This window comes from Sarcophilus harrisii, chromosome 5, assembly GCF_902635505.1.
Source record: "Sarcophilus harrisii chromosome 5, mSarHar1.11, whole genome shotgun sequence".
NCBI classification, from domain to species: Eukaryota; Metazoa; Chordata; class Mammalia; order Dasyuromorphia; family Dasyuridae; genus Sarcophilus; species Sarcophilus harrisii.
The window spans coordinates 207,411,126-207,437,236 of NC_045430.1; the positions used below are offsets into that span (position 1 = coordinate 207,411,126).

Below are 26,111 nucleotides of genomic sequence, written 5' to 3' on the forward strand. Positions count from 1 at the left end.
CCACAATATCTCCCCACAATAATGATAATGACTGAACAAAGAGGTCCAGTTTGGGGAGGCATTTTTTAAAGATATGCTATCTCCTGTCAGTACCTCTGGATATCCCCCTGCCCACTAGGTTGGCATGTCTGCTATGTGGGCAATATTTGATTAGTGGCTGGTGGGAATGACTGATTTCTTTCCACAAAAATTGCTTCCCTCCTGGTTGACAATGCTCTTAAAGTACAAACAGTGATAGTCTAATAGGACTCCTAATACCTATCCTTGATTGCATTTTGCTCTGCAGAATCAATGCCTTTTTGAGTTAATCAACTATAAGAACAGTGATATCTTGTATTATCCACACCAGGGATTTTTTAAACTTTTTTGTATCACAGGACTCTAGATGAGCCCACACATAGTAAAGCCTATGGACTCTTTCTCAGAGTTATATTTTTAAATTCATAAAAATATATATGATTAAAAAGATTATCAAAATATTATTTAAAGCATACAAGCTCAGGTTAAGAACCCCGATTATATACTTTTCAGTTTGCAAACTGTAGACGTTGATGTTCCCTCAGTTTCTTTTGTATATGTTTGTAAATAAGTTCTCATGTTTTTTCCATACTATCTTTTTCCCCTTTCTAATATCGACTCTAGCACAGAACTCTTATATTCATTTAATTCAATTCAGTCACTTTTCTAATCTTTGCTCTCTTCAATACCAGGCCTTACTCTTTTATTAACATATTTATGAACATACTGTTAGAATTCTGGTGAAGTAGTTCCACTGTTCTTGATGACTAAAACAATTTGCTACAAAATTTTTGCAGGTGCTTTCCACTGTTCATGCATTTATCCTCGGTCCAATTTCATCCCTAAATGTCCCCAGGATGACTTTGCCTAGTTGGGTCTCTGGCAAAACTTTCTTTAAATTGGTTTTGCCTTTCATTGTTTGTCTTATCGAGCAATGCTGCTCATAAAATTTCACCACCCTTCTCATAACATTTAACAAATAAATCTACATTTTGCTTTCTAAACCAATAAAGCCCTTGGCCCCATATCACATTGCCTGGCTAATCAATCAAGTGTTTGCTAACTAAGGTGCATTAGATTCTTTTAGAATTGTTAAGTCTTATCAAGATGCAAAGATTTTTGCTTTTGCTCAGCAGCACAATATTGTTAGAGAACCTATCTACATTTACAGAAGCTTATCACCAAATTGGCTGCTAAGTTATGAATTTTTAGCCATGGCTAACTTCTAAATAGAAAACTAGTAGTCGATAGAGAGGTTTTAATCTGCTTTAGTGGAAGTAGCATTCCCACTAAGGAAAACAGATACTTTAATTTTAAAATATAAATACGACGTACAAGGATCAGTCAAGAAGGCCAACAACAAACATAACTTTGAAATACTTTGTTTTTTAGAAACATCAACAAAAGTCCTAACAATTTAACATTGCAAAAATTGAATATTACAAATTTATTTAGAATAAGGATGTATAGTACTTTGAATGTTATAAATTATGTATATTTCCCTTTTTCAAAAACCTTATGCTTACTGACTCTCCCTCATACATATATCAGTTGTCCTATTACAACTTTTTTTCTCTACCCCTCACCCCTTGGAACAATAAGAATTTGTCCTTCTTGTAAATAAATTCTCTTTTCTAAAAGAAAGTGTGTAAACTAATAAATTTTTAAGTAGTTGAATTTTTAATGGCCTGAGTTTTGAAAAAGGGTCTCTCATACCTCAATCTAAAATGTTAGCTCATGTCAAAACTACCAAACAACCCTGTCGCCTTTGATGTCTCTGATTAAACAAGCTTTGTCTCTGGTTACTAATGGAATGAGTAAATGGGTTGTAATATAATGTAGCATGACTCTGTTATATACTGGTAAACATTTCATGGAGATCAGAGCATTAAAGTTGAAGTTCATGATGAATGAATGATTTTATAGGCAAATAAATATGAACTTAAATGCCAAATAAACTTAAGATTTTAACAATCCAAACTCAAGCCTATTTGGTAAGTCCTATTCACAGAGGCCCGTGGGCATCCTAATTTGAACAGAAGTTCTCGAGCCACCATTAAATGTGACATTCAATTTTGGTTACAAATAAAATTCACCCCACCAATTTTTTTCCCAATTTAGGGAATTAGAAACTGAAAGGTAGCAATAATTTCTGTTTTAATTGCTTCATGAACACTGGTCTATTGTAGCCAGTGAGTTTAATTAATAACAAAATTGTTTTTTGCTCACACCCTACAAAATTGATACCTTTCTACTTTTAATATAAATGCCTAAATAATGGCATCATTATTCTAATCACATAAAATAAATGTTAAGACTTAGTTACCTATTTAACATAATATGTATGTTAAAACATGTCATAAATTTATGTAAACAAATTCTTTTTCCTTAAACATTGTTTCAAATTCATACTAAACAGTCACAATGCTGTTTCAATACTATATACAAAAAGAGATTGTATATCTATTTTTCAGATGTCTATTATATGACATAAACATAACTAGTACATGACACATATAAATTAATCTATCCTTACATTTTAAAGTTTCTTTTTTTATAAAGGGAGAACATGTAAGGATAAAACATTTGAAGCAGGAGCCAAATCTGATTGATATTCCATAATATATATTTAATAATTTTTTACAAAACAATGTTGAAAATGTTTTAGTAATAATCATAAAAACCATTCAAGTTTTTTTAAAAAGTTTTGAATATGTAAGCATTGTTTCCTAAAGAGTACATTAGGTTTTATCAGCAATGATGCCCCCCCCCCTAAAAAAATGAGTAAGAATAGGGTGTTAAATTCTTCTTATTAGGAGCCCACATAAAAAAATTGTAAGATTGTTAAATACATTTGGTTAACTAAACACTCTTCTTTGCAAATGTGTCTAGGTTACTTTAATCAGAAAACCAATATTCTAAGTTTCAGTCTTTTAAAGGTCTATTAACAAACAGCTCCTTATTACAGTAGAATGGGAGCACTAATAGAAACCTCAGCAAAGTAGATTCTCATCCTCTTTAATCTGGGGGGGGAACTGGTTTGTGATTTGGGGGTTTAATTTTTTTTAACTTTTTAAAATTATATTTACATAAATTAATATATATTTTTATTTATTTTATTTATTACATTCTTTTACAGCAAATTTCTGAATAAGATCTTTCTTAAAGGTGAAGGGAAGACTGAATTAGCACATAACAATAGCTGGTGAAATATTACTCTATTTTCTGTAATAAACACCATGATCAAAACATCATGTAAGTTAAATTTCCTTGAAAGGTTCCCAGCAGGAGTTTTCCTTTTTGTATGTGATTTCCTCTCACCCACCAAAACCATACCAAGTATGTGCATGTGCAACTAACACTAAGCAGCACTTCCTTAATCACTCATTTCCAACAATTTATGGATGATCAGTGGCAAAAACAAGCAAAAATAATGAAAGAATGCAATGAAAGCTCAATGAGACAAACAGGCTAGGACTTCCTACTCATTTCTGTGTCTCTTTAAGATGGAGGCCTGATACAAATTAACCACTGGAAAAAAAAAAAGTCATCTGGTCATAAAATACAGTACAAGGTCACTTTTATGTAAGTTTGCCAAAAGGGACATAAACCAGGACAATTTCAAACTGTGACACAGGATAGAAACATATTAAAACAATCTTTGTTCCTCCTCTATTGTGCTGTCATGTTGCTCAGCTTTATAGACATTCTAAGCACCAGCACAGGCCTCTTCGCTTCCACCTGGTTCACCTAATTAATTAAGCAAGGAAGTTACCTCAAATTTTTCTACTATTTGCTTTTATTATCAAGCACTTCTTTTGAAGTTATTGGAGTTAACCTCTTAATCCTAAAGACTCTGTGTTGTGCTCTGAACATTTTGGGATGTCTGGATAATTTGGATAATTGGTCAGGATGTTGCTGTCGCTTACGTTAAATTTTATGCTGTTACTTCAAATACAAAGATAAGCATAAAGGTAAAGGTACCATGAAAATACTTCTGGAAAATATTTTGGTTTATCAATCTATTCTTTGACTTATATTGCCATCAAGTGGTTAAAAAGGCTAATGTTTACTAAAATTATTTAGTCTTAAGTCTTCTAAATATTTTAAATTCAAAATAAGAGCTAAAATAATACTTAAAACAAGCACAATATGCAACAATCACATTTCCACTTTCCATTATAAAAAACATTAGTTTGTGTTCATATCTCAATTTCAGAGCTCATCATGATTAATAAAATATATTTCAATATGAATACAGGTAATATTAAAGGAAGGAAGAATTAAACAGCTGTTCTCTGGACTACAGTTGTGTTGGCAAATACTTGCCTAACCTTTGGGCTCAGAGACTATATAGGATGATAATCAATATCAAAGACTAAAGGAAAATACCAGAACCAAAAACAACAATAACAAAAAAAACAGGAAAATAGTCCAAGGTTAATAAATTAATACAGGTCTGTGTGAGCTCACAGACAAAATTTATTATGACATATACAAATTTAGAGAATATATGAAGTGCATTCATCTCTAAGTTTCTCAATCATAAAATGGATTTTGCTTATTTATTAAAAACCTATGCTTTTATCAATACTCTTTATATGTTCTTAATTCTTAAGACTCTAAGGTAACGTGAAAGAGATGGTAGTAATAAAATAGAAACATACACAGTAGTAAGAAGAGAGAAGAAAGGCCATTTAATTTAGCCTTTTAAAAAAGACATAGTTAACCCCCCAGGCCTAAAATGTCCTGTTTGAATTAACATAGTCGTTTAATTAAAAACTAAGCAGAGAATTGTGCTTAGTTTGATTTTCAATTCAAGCACTGCATCCGCCCATGGTGAGTAGCCAATTTCCGCATCAGTGCAATATGCAAGGAACTGTTTTTAAAACAGTTGCCCAGGGGAATCAATAGGAGTATGGTGGGGCCATATGCCATTTAGAGAATACACCAGAAACTCAAGAACAGTAAAATAGTACTACTAGGAGGGTGGTCAAGGAGGTGGGGGGAAGGAGGAGGGAGGAAATCTGACTTAGCCCTGTTATAGGTTTGGCATTAGTCAAATGATTCTACCTAACCCACCAATTTATAGTTTCCTAACATAACTAACCACCTCCTTTTATTGCTACTATGGAAACTGAACATTACAATATCAGTCCAATACATTTCTGGATTTCAGAAAATCGGGAGGAAGAGTTTTTGTTGATATGCTAGTCAACCTATAGTAATACTTTCAAATGGTTAATATGCCTATCGCTTATCACAGCATTAAACATAAAGAAGCAAGCAATGATAACCAAATAGAAATGAGATATACAGTAGTAGTCATTCATCTACTGAATTCTGGTTATAATTTAACCTATAAGTAAAAAAGAATAACATCTCCAGGTAAATGACATCTCCAGGTAAAATACAATTCAGAACTCATACAAATTAAGTCCCTATGACCTCTCATCTTGGAAGATGAACACCTTGGAAGTAACAAAAGAAAAGCATGGTACTGCTTTTATCCATATACTTCACCTATATGGCTTTAAATATAAAATGGTAATGATTCTTTCAATTGTCATTGGGTCATTTTAAAACTGAATAGTGTGAACATTTTAAATAAACTAAATCTTCATGTAAATACTTCCTAAGTCATAATTTATACTCATTCAAGAAACTATATACTTAGCTAATTGAATTTTCTACACTAAGATTATAATTCTTTAAACTATACAATATTTATTTCACATAAATAATTTTATTAGCCTCATGCTTCTCTTTCACTAAATAAATTAATTTTGAAATAGCCATTCCAAGGGAAAAAACTCAATAATAAGCTTAAATAGTAGTCTATAGGCAAGCTGTTATAGATATCCAAGTACTTTATTATATTCCCCATATAATCTGTTTTGTAGATTATACAGAGTATTATGTATATGTGCCCACACTGGCCTGTGGTTGGTTCTTTTACTAATATGTCAACCCACAAATTAAAAATATATTAGTTTTGAAATACTCATGTCTAAATTCTCTATCATATCATTTTCAACAATGTTTATTATCTTCTTTGAGACTCAATACCCTCCAGCAATCAACAAGAATTTATTTAAGCTTCTATTATGTATTAGACTCTGTGCTAGATTCTGGGAAAACAAATACTATAAATTAAGCCATCTTGACTGACAAGGGGCATTTAAAATCTAATAGTAGAGACAAAAAAAAAAAAAAAAAAAAAACATAAGACCAAATGTGATGATGAAAAGCAAATATCCTAAATATAAAATGTTGGGATAATGATTTTGAATACATAAGAAAGCACACTCAACCTGAAATTAGAAAATCCACAACAGAATATGTGAAAATAATTTGCAAATTTAATTTACTATATAAATATGCTAGTATTATCAGTAACATACTAATAACAGACATTTACATAAGTGTTTTAAGATTTATAAAATATTTTACATGTTTTATCTCCTCTGATTCTCACAACATCTCTGAGGTAGGTGCCATTATTATCCACATTTCATAATTAATTCAGTAACCACAAGTTATTGACAATAGAGTGGTTCATCAAATTCTTGGAGTTTATATGTATTACATGATTTGTTATATATGTATCTTGATATGAATAATACTGAATTCCATAAACTCATACAGTATAGTCAGCTTCCCATTACTTCTAATTCTAAAAGAAGTCATCAAAGCCTATACCACTATCAGCCATTTTCAAGTTTTGTAGTTATTAGGCACTATTAAAAGAATTCAGAAAACTGGCAGGTGAAATACAAAAAGTGAATCTGAATAATCAAAAGTGATATCCTGGAAAGTCACAACTTAAATTCTTGAGAACTACACAAACAACAATAATTCCAGAAAACTGAGGATAAAGTATGCTCCCCATCTCTTGACAGAGGGGATGGATTCAAGATTCAGGATGGACTTACATTTCTGAAAAAGGATTAAGGTGGGATTTTTTTTGTTTTGTTTATGAATATTTAAAGGTTTGGGTTTTGTTTTAAATTCGGGTGAGAGATGAGAAAGAAAATAAATGCTTATCAGTTGAAAAAGTTAAAAAAAACAAACCTCAATCCAATCCAATAACATTTAATCATAGAGCACCATATCAGTCCCAAAAATCATGATACACACACACACACACAACACACTAGTCATTCCAGTTTAGTGATTTTACAACACAGAAATACAAAATTTTAAATCATTTACTCAAAATGACTGATACTCTTTGACTCTCATGAGAAACTAACATTTTTAAAGTTCAGTTCTTTCTATTTATGTCATATATGACCCATTCCCTTTTTAGCTCAACCTAAAACTAAAGTACTTTAAGCTCCTTTGCTCTTAGAATAAGGCCCTCATATCATGTCATATATTGATAATCTCATGGTCTTGAAGAATCTGCCACTTCTTTGCAAGCTTGACCAGAGCTTAAAAACCTGACAGGCTTTCAACTTAAAAAAGGTAATAGAGGTTCACAAGCAGGATAGCCATGGAGCATCATGAATTCTTCCAAGATTATAATAAATTTATCACTCTTTGATTTTACAGCTCAACTCTCAAAAGATAGCGACTGTTTAAAATGTATTAATGTATGTATGTATGTATTTTAACATGATTTGGACAAATATGTAATCTTCAAAACAAAAATTTAATTTATAGTATACATTTTAATGTAATTATAAAAATATTAAGCGGGTAATCAAAATAGATTAACAGATCTTTTTATTTCACATAAACAAAAGAAATAAAGAAATTCAGATATGTTAAAACATTAATCATAGAAAATCCTAAAAGGTAAATTTTTTCTATGAACACAAAACAAACTGAAGTTGTTTGAGACAACCATTTTTCTAATATAAATTGAAATTTACTTTCTTAACTAAGATATTCTAGAAATATAAATGATATTTACCTTCTTCAGCCCAGCAAAACCCTCTGATTCCAGAAAGAAAAAGGCAAAAGGCATCAACACAAACAAACAAAGGTTGGAAAAGAGAGAGGCAAGATTCCACAAACCTAAAAAAAGAATGGAGGGGAAAAAATTATTTTAAAGGTTCATTACAGAAATGTTAAAAGAATACCTTCAATTGTCCAATTTAGCAATAAAGTATCCTTGTGGTCATAATTCCATAAGTGTATTAGAAATACATAAAACCTTCATTTGTAAGCACATGGATACTGATCATTCACCATACATACCCCTAAAGGTGAAAACAGGTTTACTATACAATAAATGTGATCAGACTTTCAAAGACACAAGCTGTTGAAAACAAAACATCATAACTGCACATTTAAATTTTCTCAATAGTCAATCTCAAAAGTTAAAAGGAAGAACATCCATCCAGAAAGATGCAATTCTAAGATAATTCATGTCTATTTGACAGCAACACTGGCTAAAAATAATCTCTGAAATAAATTTGCCAATGTTGCCAACAAAATGCATTAAATTTCAAAGCATATGGTAGCTTTAGGTCATACAAAATTATTGCCTACAACAGAATAATGACAATAAACACCAAAATCAAATATCACAAAAACACTACATTGTATACAAAGCATTTAAATGCTTTCTTAAATATTTCTTAAATATCAAAACTGATTATATTTAAGGGATATCAATCTAGTTCAAATAATTTATTCTTGAATATTGAAAACTAGATAGGCCCTAACAAATTATCATTAAGTGAAAGTAATTTATGATAGCATGTGCAGCTCAAAACTTTAACAAAAAATTTTTAAATGCTGACTTCAAAAAGTGATAATACTGCAGTAGCATATGGATTGGTTACAATGTGAAATGAATCACTGGAAAGAGTATCTATATAAGTTTTTAGATCTATTCAAATACCAAAGTAGTTTAAATAATAAGTATATTTCACTATAGCATAATTCTTTAAAATTTGGTGACTCATATGATATATGTAAAACTTTAGTTAACCAAAATATTTGGCTTACTAGGTCAAACCATTCTTCAACAATTTTAACTAAATGCTTACCAAAATGGAAAACTACAAAGCAAAATGAGATTACTAGCAATTGGTACAGGTTTCCTAAGAATTCATTTCATTTAACAATATGATATAACTAATAAAATCAATCTACTTATTATATTTCTACAAAAATATAAATAGATTTTTATCACCAAGGATAAATATATATATATATATATATATATATATATATATCCATTATATTCAAGGAATAAGCTATTTAAAATCACTTAATTTGTTTCTAGATAATATTCATATTTTAATAGCACTCAAAAATAGAGTAATTGTAATTATTATCTTCCTTTTCTTACAGATGAGGAAACTGGCTCAAGGATTAAGGAACTTGTCCAATATCACACTACAAATAAATGGGAGAGATAATATTTGAATTCAGGTCTCAACTCCAACTTCAGTGATTCTTCCACACCATCACATAGATGAATAATTAATTCATTTAAATAGCCTTTAAATGTTTTGTTTTGACCATTTTAATGGAGGTTTTTCAAAAATCTACCCAGGAAAAGGAGAAGTCAAATATATCAAATTTCTTTTGTAAGTGTTAATATCCAAGATATATAAGCAATTAACAAATAAAACTAATAGCCATTCCTCAAGAGGCCAAAAGAAATAAACAGTTCTCCAAATAAGTACAAAATATTAACAACCACATGAGATAACACCCCAAATAACTTTTAAGAGAAATGTAAATCAAAATAACCCAAAGGGGAAAGAACCGACATGTGAAAAAATGTTTATAGCAGCTCTTTTTGTAATGACAAAGGAATTGGAAATTTTATGGATGCTCATCAATTAGAGAATGGCTAAATAAGTTATGGTATGTGAATATAATGGAACATTCTTGTCTTTAAGAAATGATCAGCAGGCTGATTTAAGAAAAGTCTGGAAAGACTTACATGAACTGATAGTGAATGAAGAAGAACCAGAACATTGTACACAGTAAGAGTAAGATTATGTGATGATCAATTATGATAAACTTAACTCTTCTTAGTAATGCAATGATCCAAGATAATTTCAATAAACTTGGGATGGAAAGTGCATCCAGAGAGAAAACTATGGAGAGTGAATGTGGATCAAAGTATAATATTTTCACCTTTTTTTGGTTTGCTTTTTTCTTTCTCATGGTTTTTTCCTCTTTTTCAGATTTTTCTTGCACAACATGACAAATATGAAAATATGTTCAATATATAATGGAATGTTTGTGGTCTTGGGGAGGAGAAGCAGGGAAAAAGAAAAAAATTAAGACATAAAATCTTACAAGAATGAATGATAAAAACATGTATTTGGAAAAAAATACTATTGAGAAAAAAATTTGTAAAGAGAAGCTAAAAAAGAAAATGGTGAATAAAAATAAGATGGAGGTAAATGTGTAATTTTGCATATAAATGGACATAACTCTCTTTGTACTATCAAAAAACTGCAAACTGCAGGAATCCCCATCAGTTGGGAAATGGGTGAATAAGCTGTAGTGTGTGATCGTGATGGAATACTAATATTCTATTTTAAAAAATGATGAATTCAGTGGTCTTAGAAAGGTATGGAAAGATCTTCATGAAATTATGTAAAGCAAGTAGAATCAAGAGAAAAGTGTATATAATTAACATTTCTTTAAGAAAGACATTGAGCAACCAAGTCATTGACTATTATAAATATACAAAGTAAAAAATAAAGGATGCATCAAGAGAAATATTATGTGCATCCAAAAAAAAGAACTGATAAACAGGAATATATATATGAGAATAATTTTTACATACATATATAAATATACCTATTTCTGTCTAATGCTAACCACCTCTAGGATGAGAGGAAGAAAATAATTTACATGATAACTTTGTTTTATATAGGAGGAAATATCAAATTGTAGATGGCATATTTGCAGTTTCATATGCTATCATCTTTATTATAATTGCTATAGAAATGCTTATTTTGTTCTATGAATTGAAAATAAAATAAATTATTTTAAAATAACCCTTAGATTTCACCCCACATCTGCAAATTGGCAAAGATGACAAAAAATGGTGACAATAAATGTCAAAGAGATAATGAGATGATAGACATACTTGTGTATTGGCAGAGTTGTAAAATGGCAAAACCATTTTGGAAAGTAATTTGAAATTATGTAAATAAAAAACTAAAATGTTATACATTTGACCATTTCATTATTATACTTATATCCCAAGAAGTCATTGATAAGAAGAAAGTTGTCATATACACCAAAGTATATGAAGCAACACTTTTTGTGACAGCCAACAAAATAAAATCTCCCTGACCAAATAATGGCTAAACAAATTGTGGCACACAAATGTGATGGAATATTAATGTACTATAAGAAATAATGAATGCAATAAATAGAGATAAACATGGAAAGATCTCCATGAATTAATACAAAGTAAAGGAGGCAGCCTCAAGAAAATATTCACCTATATAAACAAAAAGAAAAATCACACAAAAAAAATCAAAAGTGAATACATAGCAAAATTATAAACATCACACATGAATTGGAAGAAATCCAAGATGACACCTTCCAACCCACTCCTTTACAGAGCAGAAGGTCCATAGGTGTTACACAGTACACGTTTTTAGACTTTGTCAATATATTGTTCAGTACTACTGAATTTTTTCCCTTTTTTTGTCTTTTATTTGTTAAATAGGATGGCTTTCTGGGAAGGGCAAAAAGGGAATACTGAAGAAAACTATGATAACAATAAAAGACATCACTAAAAAACTTACTTTTAAATATGTATTCCATTTTTATCCTCTTAAATATTAAGAATACCATTTAATCTTTTTATAAATGATGACAATACAGATTTGAGCAGTCATTATTATTCTGTGCTATCCTCAAGGCCCATTAAATTGCTTAGGGTTGTTTGTCCCTCTATTAAATTGAATCTATTGCTGATCATTTTAAAGAGGAACAGTGACATCACAGATGATAGCTTGACTTGTACATGAAATGAATATAAGTGAAGCAGAGTTGCACCAAGTTATTAGCCTTTCTGTTCCAGAATCATCAAAGTTCAGTGGCAAGATAAAAAATCAGGACAACTACTTCTTGGAGCCACAGGTGAGAATATGTAGCAGGTAGACACCAAACGTGGATAAGCAATCATAAAAAGGGCTAGACAGATCTTACACAAGAGCTACTGGTCTTCCTTGCAAACTTCTATACCCTTTCTATACTAAATAACTCCTACTAAGTAACTTTTTCTTGAATTGAATCTACTTTTTTAAATGAATTCTTTATTCCTTTTCTTATCATAAAACTATTACTGTACCTACCTTTAACAACACACTCCTTTTCCTCACAAAATTTCTGAGAATCAAGATATTTGTAAAGTTCTTGGCTCATGTCTAAAACATAGTAGATGCTTGACGGTTACTCCCTTTCCAACTTAGCAACTTAATACCTTCTTATTTCCAATATACAATATGATCTAAACAACCTAATTATCAAGCTCATTCAAATTTTGTACAGTCAGAATTTTGTACAAAATGACATCCAGACAGGTACCTCTCCTATGAGAAAAGGTTTGATTTCCAGGCTTTGTGAGACTTTTACTTCAACAATTCAGGGGCTTTTTTGGTCCTCAGCTTTGTTCAGGTTGGTTGGGGTGTCAAATTTATTTAAAAGAAACATATATACATGTCATCCCCCAATTGATAAATAGTCAAAGGATACAAACAACTTTCAGATGATGAAATTAAAGCCATTTATAGTTATATAAAAATATTCTAAATCACTATTGATCAAGTTGGTTGGGGTTGGTGAGATATGTGAGGCAGATAAGTGAAATGTAGATGGAAGTAAAATGAGATGGTTTTACTGGGGTGTGACACTATGTATGTTACAGAGTCACCAAAAAAAAAAAAAAATAGCTAAGAATATCAAAGGATCTAAGGAAATATAATGATTACATGTTATTTGCACAGGTTCAAAGGTAAAAAAATATTAATAATTGTTTCACAAATAAAAACATTTCGTATTTCCCAAAGAAAAACTACCTTTTACCCTTTTTCCCATTATATAATGTTGCTTTCCATAGTCATGTGTGGCCTAGAAGAATGAATTAAGTGATATCTTATTAGTTAGATTATCTAATGATTAAATCTCATCAGGAAAATTTACAACAAAATCTTTATCAATTATGCCAAGAGAAGGCATTTATGACACAGGCAAACTAAAAGTCATTTATATTTGGCTCTAGAAAGTATTGGTAATAACTAAATTTGAATGTTGATTTGCTTATCATTTTTCATTTCATATATCTTTGTTTAAAAGTCCAGTTCCAACAAGATATAATTATATATTATATAGTAGTTAAGCTGTCAAGTCATTAAATAAGGAATTGCACAGTTGAAATTACCATTGAAAAATATTTTAAACCACTTATAAAGAATAGTATGTTATCTCCAGTGTTGTCAGTAGAAAGGACTTAGGATCTCTTTAAAAGAGAACAGTAGTTTGTGTAAGAACGTAAAGATGAATCTGAGATGATAGGTTTAAAAACAAGCACATTTTTTTAAATTTCTGAACTTAAACACAAAAAAACAACATTTTCATGATTACAAAAACAAAAAAATTTCATATGAAACACTCAATTCTTTTATATCACTTTTTTAAGAGTATATAACAAACTCCATACTTTTAAAACAGTCCTGTGTTTCCTTCTGAACTTTCATTTTATCCTCTTCTGTACATTTTTAAACATGTTTTAGCAATCCCCCTTTTTGCATCAATATTAATACTCTCTTTTTAAAAAGGGGGAAGGAAAAAAAATCCCTGCACCAAGTATGGTCAAACAAAACTAACCTATCTAATGGCCACACTCAAAAACAAATGAATGTACATGTATCTGCAACTTGAATCCTTCATCTCTCCCTCAGGGCATATAAGAAATACATTTTATCATAGGTCTTCTAGACACATGGTCAGTGCATTTATCAAAGTCCTTAAGCCTTTCAAAGTTATTTTTCTTTACAACACTGCTGTCTTTGTATAATTGTTCTCTGGATTCATCTCACTTCATTCAGCATTAATTTATATCAGTCAGGATTCTCTGCAATCATCTGTTTCATCATTTCTTAAAGTACAATTAATATTCCTTATCACAATTTGTTCAGCCATTCCCCAATTAATGGGCACCCTTTGAATTCAATTCTAGTTTTTTTTCCTTCCTTTTAATTCTACCTGCAGGACAAGGAAATTTATTTTTTTTCTGGCTATTTCTGTTTTGCATCCATCTTAGCTATGTTCCCATTCCCACTTATTTCTCTGTTGAATTTGATGTATTTCTTTAACAAAATGGGGGAGGGAGTAAGGTCCTTTCTCTTTTGCCATTTTCAGAGAAGTTTACTTTCACTTAATTTTCTATTCTATTTAATTCTTCTTCAAAATCTTTCCTCCAGAACTTTTATTTTAATTATTTCTTCCTTGGCTTCTTATAAATATTCATGAAATTCTTGTGGAAAATCCATTTTTTCCTTTGAGCCTCAGCTTATAGGTATTAGAGAGTTACTCTCTCTGGGGTGAGGGCTTGATCTAAAGTATTTTCTATACTGGTTAGTATCTACCTTTGTTTCCTTCTCTCTCCTACTTCACTTCCTTTGGGGCTTTATAACAAAGTCAGGCTCAGGCCACTGCAGCACTTTTGGATGGAATAATGAGTTTTGTTTAGTCTTTCCCTAAGCCCCTTGCACAGACTTCCACACACCTCTCAAAGATCCTCTAGCTCTTTTGAGTTTCCGAGCACTAAATTTTCACCACTCTATGGTATCTCAGGACAGAAACCTAAAGATTTTGGAACTTTAAGATGACTTAGTCCCAGGCAAGAACTACAACTTGATCACTGCTGTACCCCAGACCTCTTGAGGGATCCCTAAGGATAAACAACCATCCTGGGCTTTCTCTAGAAAGATTTGAGTACAGAGTCTTGCAGACTGTTCTTGTCTATAGCTTTTATCTGGTTTCTCTGAGAAGCCTGTTTGCCTATACTGGCACTAGTTTTGTTTTGGTTTTCTCAATAGCATTTTATTTTTTCAAATACATGTAAAGATGGTTTTCAACATTCACCTTTGTAAAGATTTGAATTCCAAATTTTTCTACCTCCCTCCTTTACTTCTCCACTCTCCAAGATAGCAAGCAATCTGATAGAGGTTAAACATGTGCAAATACTTTAAACATATTCAATCCATATTCAGTCCCCACATTTCTCTCTGGATGTAAATGGCATTTTCTATTCTAAGTTCATTAGAATTGTCTTAGATTGCTGCATTGCTAAGAAGAGTCAAGTCCATCACAGTTGATCATTACACAATGTTGCTATTATTATATACAGTGTTCTCCTAGTTCTGCTCACTTCACTCAGCATCAGTTCATATATGTCTTTCCAGGATTTTTTGAAATCAACTTGCTCATCATTTCTTATAGAAAAATAATATTCTATTACATTCATTTACCATAATTTATCTAGCCATTCCCAAACTGATGGGCATCCATTCAATTTCTAGTTCCTTGCCATTATAGAAAGAGTACTGGCACTAGTTTTTACTGTTGGTCCATTTTCCTACTCCCCAGATGCTGATAACCAATTTTTTGTACAGTCCTAGTGTAGAAGTAACTTATTATACTCTTTACTATATTACTGGGGGCAAAGGAGGAGGAGAAGGAAAATAGAAAAGATATGGGAATTTAAAAACTAGAAATCTCTGACTGCTTTAAAACTAACCTTTCCCTATTATCTGCTTATTGTTCTAATTTCCTTCAAAACAAAGATCCTTACTGATAACCTCCAGTTGCTAAGTGATTCCCTTCAAAAACCATCTTGTATTTTGTATATCTTTTACAAAGTCATCTATGTAATGGTGCCTCCCCTAATAAGGGCAGAGGGCAAAGACTGCTTCACTTTTGTCTCTGAATCATCAGCACTTAGGTCAGTACTTGGCAAAATCTAAATATTGCATATTGATTAAGAAATTATATATTTGTTTAATGGAAATTATGTTACAGTACTAATCAAATTCAAAAATATTAAACAAAAAATTCTTTTCTTAAATTCTATTTATTTGCTTTCTTATTAGTATACTATATCTTGTAACTCCAATAATTTCTTTTTCAAGACAAGGGAACATTTTACATAAGCCATATTTGAATTATGGTAAGGTGAAGAACTCTATCTCAATTCCAAAATATCTTCCAAGATTCTATATTATTCTATTTTTTAAATCATTAAATAGGCTACATTACTATAGAATCTCTCTTCCCTTCCTTAACTGAAAATAGTTGATCCAAAATAAAAACATAGAAAAAACTTGATATGTTAATAAAATAAAGATGTTCAAGAACACATTTTCAAATAAAAAAAAAGTTTTTGCTTCTTGGTTTAAATTTCCTCAAATCTTTCCCCAAACAAATGAATGAAGTAACCTGCCACTCACAACTACAAAGCATTCTCTTAAAATCTGAGGAATATATACATTTCTAGAATTGGATATTCTTAAATGTAAATTCTCTTATTATCTTTCCCTTTGGGTACAAATATCAATAATAGAAAAGCAAATTTTGTATAAGAAACCAACTATGTGGAAAATTTATAAATGAGTCATAAAAGTAGTCATTAAAAGTCATTAAAAAAAAGTATTTTAATCAAGGTACTAATTTCGAACAAAGATATCAACAGGCTAAAACAAAGGTTACAGATGAGTAAGAGACTAAGATTCCACTAAAATGTTAGTTATGGAAAATATCTACTTAATATATGACTCAAATTTTGAGTCCTTAATGTCAAGTTTGATTTGTACAAAAAAATCATCTGGAGCAGTAATCTTAAAAATGTTGAATTGAAATTAATATTTTTCAAAGTTTTAGTAATTAAATACAAATTACTAGTTGTAGATTTAACAAAAAGGATATATATACATGAATACTTTAAGCTTTGTTTGTGGAAAGCTTTTAAATGCTAACTCATTAACAAAATATACTCTGTACTAAGAAAAGGAAAAGGAAAGTTGTTACTTGTGTCTCTGATATTTAAACATTTCTTCATTTATGAATGGGTTTTTGCAACTTTTCAAAATTAAATTTTGAGTATTTAATATATTTAAATAACTTAAAATAATATACTGCTTACAGAACTATGCTATTAATATTTTATACTTTTGATAAAGAATTAATCGGCATAAGAACTCTTTTGGGTATATACTTGTCCTAACCATTTAGGAATTGGATTTGAAAATAAGAAAAAATATAATTCAAAATTAGTCACAATCCTTAGATTTAGCTTTAAAAATCTGCTGAAGAGAATATGAAACCTGGCATGGTGAGCAAAAAACTGTCCTAGACACCAAAAAAAATTAGATTCAAATCACACTTCTGGAAAATATTCAATGTATGATTCGGAACACATAACTGCTTTAGTTCTAGGCAGCTTTCTAAGATTATAATTTATTGCAGAAAGGCAGTAATATTAAATAATGAATTCTTTTCAGATCATGGTATAATAAAAAATTATATGTAATAAAGAATCATGGAAAGACAGACTTTTAAAAACTAATTGGAAACTAAATGAACTGAGAATAAGTAGGTCAAATAACAAATCATATCAACAATAATTTCACAAAACTATAATTTGCCAGGAAAGTGCTAACTTAAATTGGTAGAACAAGTTTTCTCATGTGGAAGGTCCTTCTACCAGTTAAATAAAAGTTCCAATGGAGAAAAATGCACATGCCCCAAAATACATTGATTGACAAAATGAGTAATCATGGCAGTCACAATCATGGTGCTGAAAGAGGTCTTAAAAATCATTAAATGCACCTGCTTTTCATTTTAAAGATGAAGAAACTAAGACTCAGGATGCTTAAATGATTTGCCAAAGTTTGGGGTGACATAGGATATGAAAGGTCTGGGACTAGAACTAAGGCTTTCAGACTCTAGAACCCAGTATTCTTTCCATTACACCACATCATTAAACCAATATGGTGGTTCTTTTGAAATAAATTTAATCCAGAAAATGTCACTGAAAGAGAAAGTAGGGGAGATTTATTCAGAAATTAATATGGTATAAAAACAAATGGGATTAATTTTTTTACATTTTTAAGGATTCAATCCTTTAAAAAATTATACAAGAATTTTAAATGGTCATTTAATAATCTCCCTAAATAGCTTTAAACATTTAACATCATTTCTTCAGGAGGTACACTTTATACATTTTCATGCTGTCTAATCCTGCCTAACCAAAAGGGAAAATCAAATGTTATTTGTCAACTTTCCACAGCATATATTAACATCTAGCTCCACCTGCTGGATGACATGAAATATTTTATATTTCAAATACATGAGTTTCAAGAAGCAATTTCTACTGGTTACCAAAAAAAATAATAATAACATCATAAAACAAAATAAAGTATACATTAAATTTGTCAGGTCTATGTCATGTTCAGAAGCAAAACATAAAAGAATCAATAAGTGTTCAAGTCTATGGCATAAACAAACAAAAAAAAAACACACAACTTTGAATTTAGGAGACATGTGACTAAATCACCAAAATAGTCTATCCTGGACTAGTCATATCCTCTATAACACAAGTTTCTTCATCTGCTAAATGGGAATAATACTTGTACTACTTATTTCACAATGCTATTAGAGAGAAAAGTTTTATAACTTTAAATAAGCATATAAATGTTATTTCAAATGAAACAAAATCATACAAAGTTCCAAAAATGCTATAGTTTCAAAGAAATGTTTGATAAGATAAAATTATATCATGCTATCATAGTCTCATTTGCTTAACCGATGACCCTCATAATGAGATCAAAGCATTATATCATTATCAATTCAATAACTTTTTCATTATTCTACTCCACTCTACTGAGTGGTATATCATTCAGTCATTTTTAAGATGTGGGTCTTAATTGATGCATTGTTGGTGGAGTTGTGAACGAATCCAACCATTTTGGAGAGTAGTTTGGAACTATGCTCAAAAAGTTATCAAACTGTGCATACCCTTTGATCCAGCAGTGTTACTAGGGATTATATCCCAAAGAGATTATAAAGAAGGGAAAGGGACCTGTATGTGCACGAATGTTTGTGGCAGCCCTTTTTGTAGTGGCTAAAAACTGGAAACTGAATGGATGTCCATCAGTTGGAGAATGGCTGAATAAATTGTGGTATATGAATATTATGGAATATTACTGTTCTGTAAGAAATGACCAACAGGATAATTTCAGAAAGGCCTGGAGAGACTTACACGAACTGATGCTGAGTGAAATGAGCAGGACCAGGAGATCATTATATACTTCAACAACAATACTATATGATGACCAGTTCTGATGGACCAGGCCATCCTCAGCAATGAGATCAACCAAATCATTTCTAATGGAGCAGTAATGAACTGAACTAGCTATGCCCAGAAAAAACTCTGGGAGATGACTAAAAACCATTACATTGAATTCCCAATCCCTATATTTATGCACACCTGCATTTTTGATTTCCTTCACAAGCTAATTGTACAATATTTCAGAGTCTGATTCTTTTTGTACAGCAAAATAACGTTTTGGTCAGGTATACTTATTGTGTATCTAATTTATATTTTAATATATTTGGCATCTACTGGTCATCCTGCCATCTGGGGGAGGGGTTGGGGGGGTAAGAGGTGAAGAATTGGAACAAGAGGTTTGGCAATTGTTGATGCTGTGGAGTTACCCATGTATATATTCTGTAAATAAAAGGCTATTAAATTAAAAAAAAAAAAGAAAAAAGAAAAAAAAAAGATGTGGGTTTTAGTCACAAAAGTATGTACAATTTAGTGCATATTTGCCAATACCAATGGGGGAAAAATAGCATGAAGTACAGTACAGAGGGTCTGCCTAAAGTCAAGAAGATATAGATTCAAGTCTTGTCTTTGGGGGGAAGACTTGTCTTTGACCTATATTGGCTATGCAACTATGAGTAAATTTACTTAAACATCTCAGTGCTCCAAAAAATTTTCTAAACAAATTACTATGTTTCATTAGTAAATGGAGTTTCAGCAACAAGAATTTTTCACATCATGAAATCATAGGTTTTACACCAACAGAATCTCTGCTGAGAGTTCATCTCCTGATTCTACTCAAGGAGCTAAAAGAATATCAATATCCTACCTACTTTTCATGTTTTATTATCTTCCAAGGAATTTTTAACAATTCTTTTATTCTGAAGTTTAAATCATTTGAAAAGTACAGAAAAACAAATGTCATTAAATATTTCAATTTTTTATTGCTTTTTAGTAACTATTATTCAATGAGCTATTTAATTCCTATATTCTTCTCACTCAGCCTCAATTCCAAATCACAACATAAACAAGGATTATTAGTATAATACATTAATTAGGTCATTTAAAGCTAAGAGTATATAAAGGCCCTGTGTTCCAAGTAGTACCTTATTTTTTAGTTTTAGTGATTTTATTTTTATAACTTTTGATGCCTTCTTTTCATATTGTCAAAGTTTTTCCCCACTATTCTTTCCTCTTCCCTACCCAAAGAGCTTTCCCCACATAACAAATACTATTTTTTACAATAAAAAGAGAAAAGGAAAAAAATTCAGATTAACCAATCACTATATTATAAAAATCTCAAAATATGACCAATGTACAACACTTGTGGACCTTCCAAAAAGGATAAGACTAACTTCTTTAGATCTATGTTTGTTCTTTGTAATTCTGCAACATTCAATTTTTTGCACTGCTACAGTCATTGTAGATCTATATTGTTTTCTTGACTCTGCTTACTTCATTCTGCATTGGTTCATGTAGATTTTTCCATGCTTCTCATTATTTCTTATACAATAATACTCCATGGCATTCATGATGCAAAATTTGTTTAGCCCAATTTCCCAATGGTCATCTACTTAGTTTCTAATTATTTGCTATCACATGACATGCTACTATAAATGCTGGTATGTATGGATATTTCTTCTTATCAGTAGTATCTTTGGGGTATAAGTCTAGCAGAGTCAGAAAATGATCCACCAGTTTTGAGTGGGGTTTTTTATTTTGTTTGTTTCTGTTTTTGTAGAAAAGGATCTGAACTTGTAATTTCACTCATATAGAAAATTCTTATTGTCAAAACTCCCTACACCAAAAGAAAATTGTAATTTATAGATGTATTTCTTGGAGCACTGAAAGATTAAGTAAATTTACCCATAAACATAGAGCCAGCCTGGGTCAAAGAGTATAGACAGAGTTACTTTGTTTAATTCCAAATTGTTCTCCAAAATGGTACTGATTCATACTCTACCAACAATGCACTAGTAGTGTGTACTTAACTTCTCCCTTCCACTCCAACAGTGACAATTTCTGTCTTTTATAATCTATGCCAATATGCAAGTTTGAGGTAAAATCTCAAGAGTGTTTTTATGTACATTCCTCTTAAAATTATGATATGGAACAGATGATTGTTAATAGTTTGTAATTGTTCTTTTGAAGACTATTCACTTCCTTTCACTGTTTCCCATCTATTAGGGAGTGGCTTCTGGTCTTTCATATGTATATACATGTATGTATTATATATGTTAATTGCTTCTATAATTTAGAGGTCAAATCCTTATCAGAGAAATGTGATCTTTTTTCTTATTTGACCACTTCCCTTCTTATCCTATGTACGTTGATTTTTTTTTTTTTGCACATGAGCTTTTCAATTTCATGTAATCAGAGAAATTCACTTTTTATAATACATGAAATTTATAGTACCATAAATGCAGGAAATAAAATTCTTAAAAACTAAAACATTAGGGAGGATTTGGGGACAATAGTGGAATAGGTCAGTAAATTTCACACTCTTCAGATTCCCCCCACAAACAGAACAAATTTGCACCTTAAGGTGAACACTGACTGGTGAAAAATTGGAAAGACTTGACAGAACAGGGGTCCTGGGACAAATCAAGATCTCAAGGAAGATTCCAGGCCAGGGATTAACCTGTGTGAAGTACAAATACCTCCAGGCTAGCTCTAAAGATACTCTAAGTGAAAAGCCCTCAGACTAGCTAGGTTTGGTTCTCAGCAGAAAGCACAGAAACTTTCATCTCTAGGACAACAAACTGGGGGAGCCTCAGATGATTATAATGTCAAACTCAGGTGTGCTGCTGAGACAAGGCCCTGGGTGAGAAGCACCCACGAGTCTACAGAGGCAACAGGACAGGGATGCTGTTGGCTATGGGCACTTGCTGGAGGGTGGGGCTCTTGGTTTGGGATTCCAGATCAGACAAGAGAGATAAAGTGAAGCTAGAGGCACCATTCCCTCAATCCCACCATTAGAGGTGCTTATACTAATATTTCTTATTTTTAAAAAATGAACCAGCAAAGAAGACAGACCCCAACTATAGAAAACACAACTACAATAAGGAAGACTGAGGTTCATTTTCAGAAGAAGACACTGAAGAATAATATGAAAGGCTCCCTGCAAAGAGAGAATTTATAGAAGAACTCAAAAAGAAATTTCAAAATCAAATGAGACACATTACTGGAGCTACAATTGGAATCATACAGGACTTAGCAGCCACAAAAACCCACAGATCCTGGGATCATAAATACTGGCAATCAAAAGTAGGCCTGTTGCAAAAACATCCTGTCCAGCAAAATTATACATAATATTGAATGAAAAAAAAAAGAACACTCAATCAACTTAACCGATTTTCAAGACTTTCAACCAAACCCAAACTTAATAGGAAATTTAACATATAAGAGCCAATATCAATTTCAAGGAGCTTCACATGAACAAACATATACCATATGTTTAAGAATGACATCAGTACTGGGTAGCTCAAAAGAAACACTGGGGCAGGCCTGAGTATGATTTGAGTCTAAAAAAGCAAAACCATCCAAGAAAATGGTAAAAAATAGTAATTATGTTATACAAATGAAATGCAGAAGAAGACACAAAGGCATTAAAAGGGAGAGGAGGGCTCATACTTCGGAAAATCTACTCACATCAGGAATGGGTTAAATAGACAACACTACCTATATACCATGAAGAGTATAGTACCCTCCAAAATCTATAAAGGAATAAAGGAGGAGAGATGAGCTGAGGGAGAGGCAAAGTATGAGGCAAGAAAACAAGGAAGGAAACTGAGGGTGGGGGAGAGAAGTTAAGTTAAAAACAAACAAAAGTAAAACATTTTTTGTCTGAACCATGCTTTTCAGTCAGATGGCAATATGAACTCAATGTACCATATAATATACTGCTATAAATTTCTCTACTTTGGTCACCCTTTGAAAACCAAGGAATGATTACTAGGATATTAGACACTACTATCAGAAGATGCTGAGACTAGTGAGGGCTCAATGTAGCCTTAGAACCCAAAGGACTTGCAGTATGCTTTGGGAACATAACTGCAACACAAAACTTGATTTTTAAAGGCAAACAATGAAAAATATGTAAAAGTTTAGGGAGCTCTTTATAATAATATCAGAATAAACAAGACCAATGAAACGCCAAATAGGGTAACAGCTACTCCATAACTTATACACATAATACTTTTTTCCCTAGTACATGTCTTATTTCCAACTTCTGTACCTTTCCTTTAAACATCAGTCTCCAGAAAAACTGCATTTTCCCTTCTTATTGAAATAATTTTCCTCAATATGTTAAGAATTTCATTTTTAAACCTTCCCTCCATCCCTCTTGAAATGACTACCCCTCAAGTATTTTACTCTTTGAAAACCTCTTTCTTTTTTTCTCAAGGAAAATTGCTTTTCCAAAATCTAGGGTACATGAATGACTATCCTCAGCTTTCCTGTCCTCTATCATGAAATTTAGTCACTTCATTTCTGGGATTCCTACTTGCTACTGAGAATCAGATCATGAATAGAATTTCCCTTTATTGGTTTCTTTTGATGGAACCTTTTGATATATAAGATATATATATATATCTTTTGATCATAAGACTTACCTTAGGCAAGTCAAATTTTTCTAGATGTTCTGCTCTTGGCAGAAAAAGACTTTTAGGAGAGGTTAAAGAACTGATATCCTATTATCAACACTATACTATTGCTCTACAATAGACTAGACTGTTTCCCAAACTTCTCATCTCTTGTTCTTTCGATAAAGGTAATAATCCAATGAAAAAAACAATTTTTTTCCTCCACTGACCTTCGTCCAAATGCCCTCTATAGACTTGGAACCCCTCTGGTTTCTGGATTTCCTCACCTGAAAATATCAGCCTAATAATGTAATACTGTACTACTCTTTTAGTTTTTCCTTTCTTTTAAACTAGATATATGCATTCAAAGCTACATTCCAACCATAAGTTTCTCATTCCAGTCAGTGTAAATGGCCATCTTATGAGGTAAAATTTGCCTCTTTTTTAATGTCTATAGGCTGTTTCCTACACTGTGAGAATTTTTATATATATATATATATATATATATATATATATATATATATATATATATATATGTTTATTTTACTGGTAGTTTTTAGAAGAAGAAACGTAACCTATCAACTACCATATTTTAAATGCTAGAGTATTTTAACACTGCTTCCTTCCAGGAGTTTTTTTCTCCTCTAAGGCATCTTCTTTCTTCATTATCTTTGAAATGAACCATAATCATCCACATCAACTCCATTTTTAAATTCTACTTTCTAATTCAAAAATCATTTCCTTGGCAGATAAAGCAAGAGCAAAATCAGAAGGCAGCTCTTCTTTCTCTCTTTACCATCATCTATTCTATCTACCTCTAGCAACAATTTTATAACTCCTCTGATCCTCTCAATGTAGAAGAAAGAAAAACCTTCTTAGTAGCTTTCTTGACCAAATCAAATTATTCTTAATTTTAGCTCACTATTCTTACAGGATTATACTACAATTTTTCCCCATTTAGGGAAATGTATTTGTTTTCCAATCACATGTAAATTAGTTTTCAACATTTGTTTTTACAATTCTTATTTCTATTTTTTTCTCCCCGTCCCCCCCTTTCCCCTTCCCCAAGACGGCAAACAATCTGATCTAGCTTTCATTTTCTATACATGTCTGTTTCTTTTTTTAAATTTATACTAGTAGTTTTTAGAAAACAAAATGCCATCTATCAACTATCATATTTTAAATATTCTAAATAATAAGAGGAGTGGCAATTAATATGAATATTTAATATCACCTTATCATTTATTCAATAAACATTTAGGAATATGAAGCACTATGCTAGGCAATATAAATGAAAAAAATACAAATGAAACAGTCTACACTCAAAGAATTTACACTGTATTGAAATAAAATAATATTCATCCAGAAAATTAAAATAAAATAGATATAAAATAGACAAAAAAGAATTTTAGAAAAAAGTACTGGCAACTGAGATGAGGGGAATCAGGAAAGGATTCCTGCAAGAAACAGCATTAAAGTTGACCTTTAAAAGAAAGAATTGGTAAGGGGAGAGTGCATCACAAGTACAAAGGAAAGTAGAATGTTGTTTCTAGGGAATAGCAAGCAGGCCAGTTTAACAGGAATGCAAAATATGTGAAGGAAAATAATAAGTACATATCTGGAAAGGTGGGCTGGATCCAAATTGTGAAGGAACATCTTCAAAAGCCAAATGTCAAAATGTATATTTTTATCTTAGAGGCAAATCAAGTCACCCAATAAACATTTATTAAACTCCTACTATATGCCAGGCCTATGCTTAGAAATGAACGGGGCTCCTTTAGTAAAGACAAGACAATTAGATCTATTCTTTAGGAACATCAATATGGAAAAAATAAAGGACTAAATTTGGCAACTATGGGGGTGGGGAATGAATTAGACCTAAATTGGCAAAAATGGAATTGTAAATATTAAAGAAACTTTGAAAATATATAAACATCAATATGTTATTGAAAATGTTGTGAATTGAATTCTAAAAAACAATCTGGAATAATCTAAGAAAAGTAATGAAACTTCATATCCTTTGATTTAGTGTATATTGCTTCCTCCTGAAACAGTAGATGACTCATATATTTATGAAGTGTCTAGCACAGTGCCTGAAAAATAATTAGGGCTTAATAAATACTCTCTTCCCTACCCTATCAGTTACTCCTTGCTCCTTCTCTATGACCAATTCACTTCCTTCT

At 31.2% G+C, this 26,111-nt stretch overlaps 1 protein-coding gene across 4 annotated transcripts in view; it reads right to left on the minus strand.

Moving 5' to 3' along the window:
- The window catches only part of LMBR1 (limb development membrane protein 1), a 178,735-nt gene that overhangs the window by 85,475 nt on the left and 67,149 nt on the right, over window positions 1–26,111 (minus strand). For all 4 annotated transcript variants that reach the window (XM_031939546.1, XM_031939545.1, XM_031939548.1 and 1 more), the window contains one exon: window positions 7,940–8,043. In XM_031939546.1, the coding sequence (XP_031795406.1) occupies window positions 7,940–8,043 (104 nt within the window). The remainder of the gene's footprint in view (window positions 1–7,939; window positions 8,044–26,111) is intronic.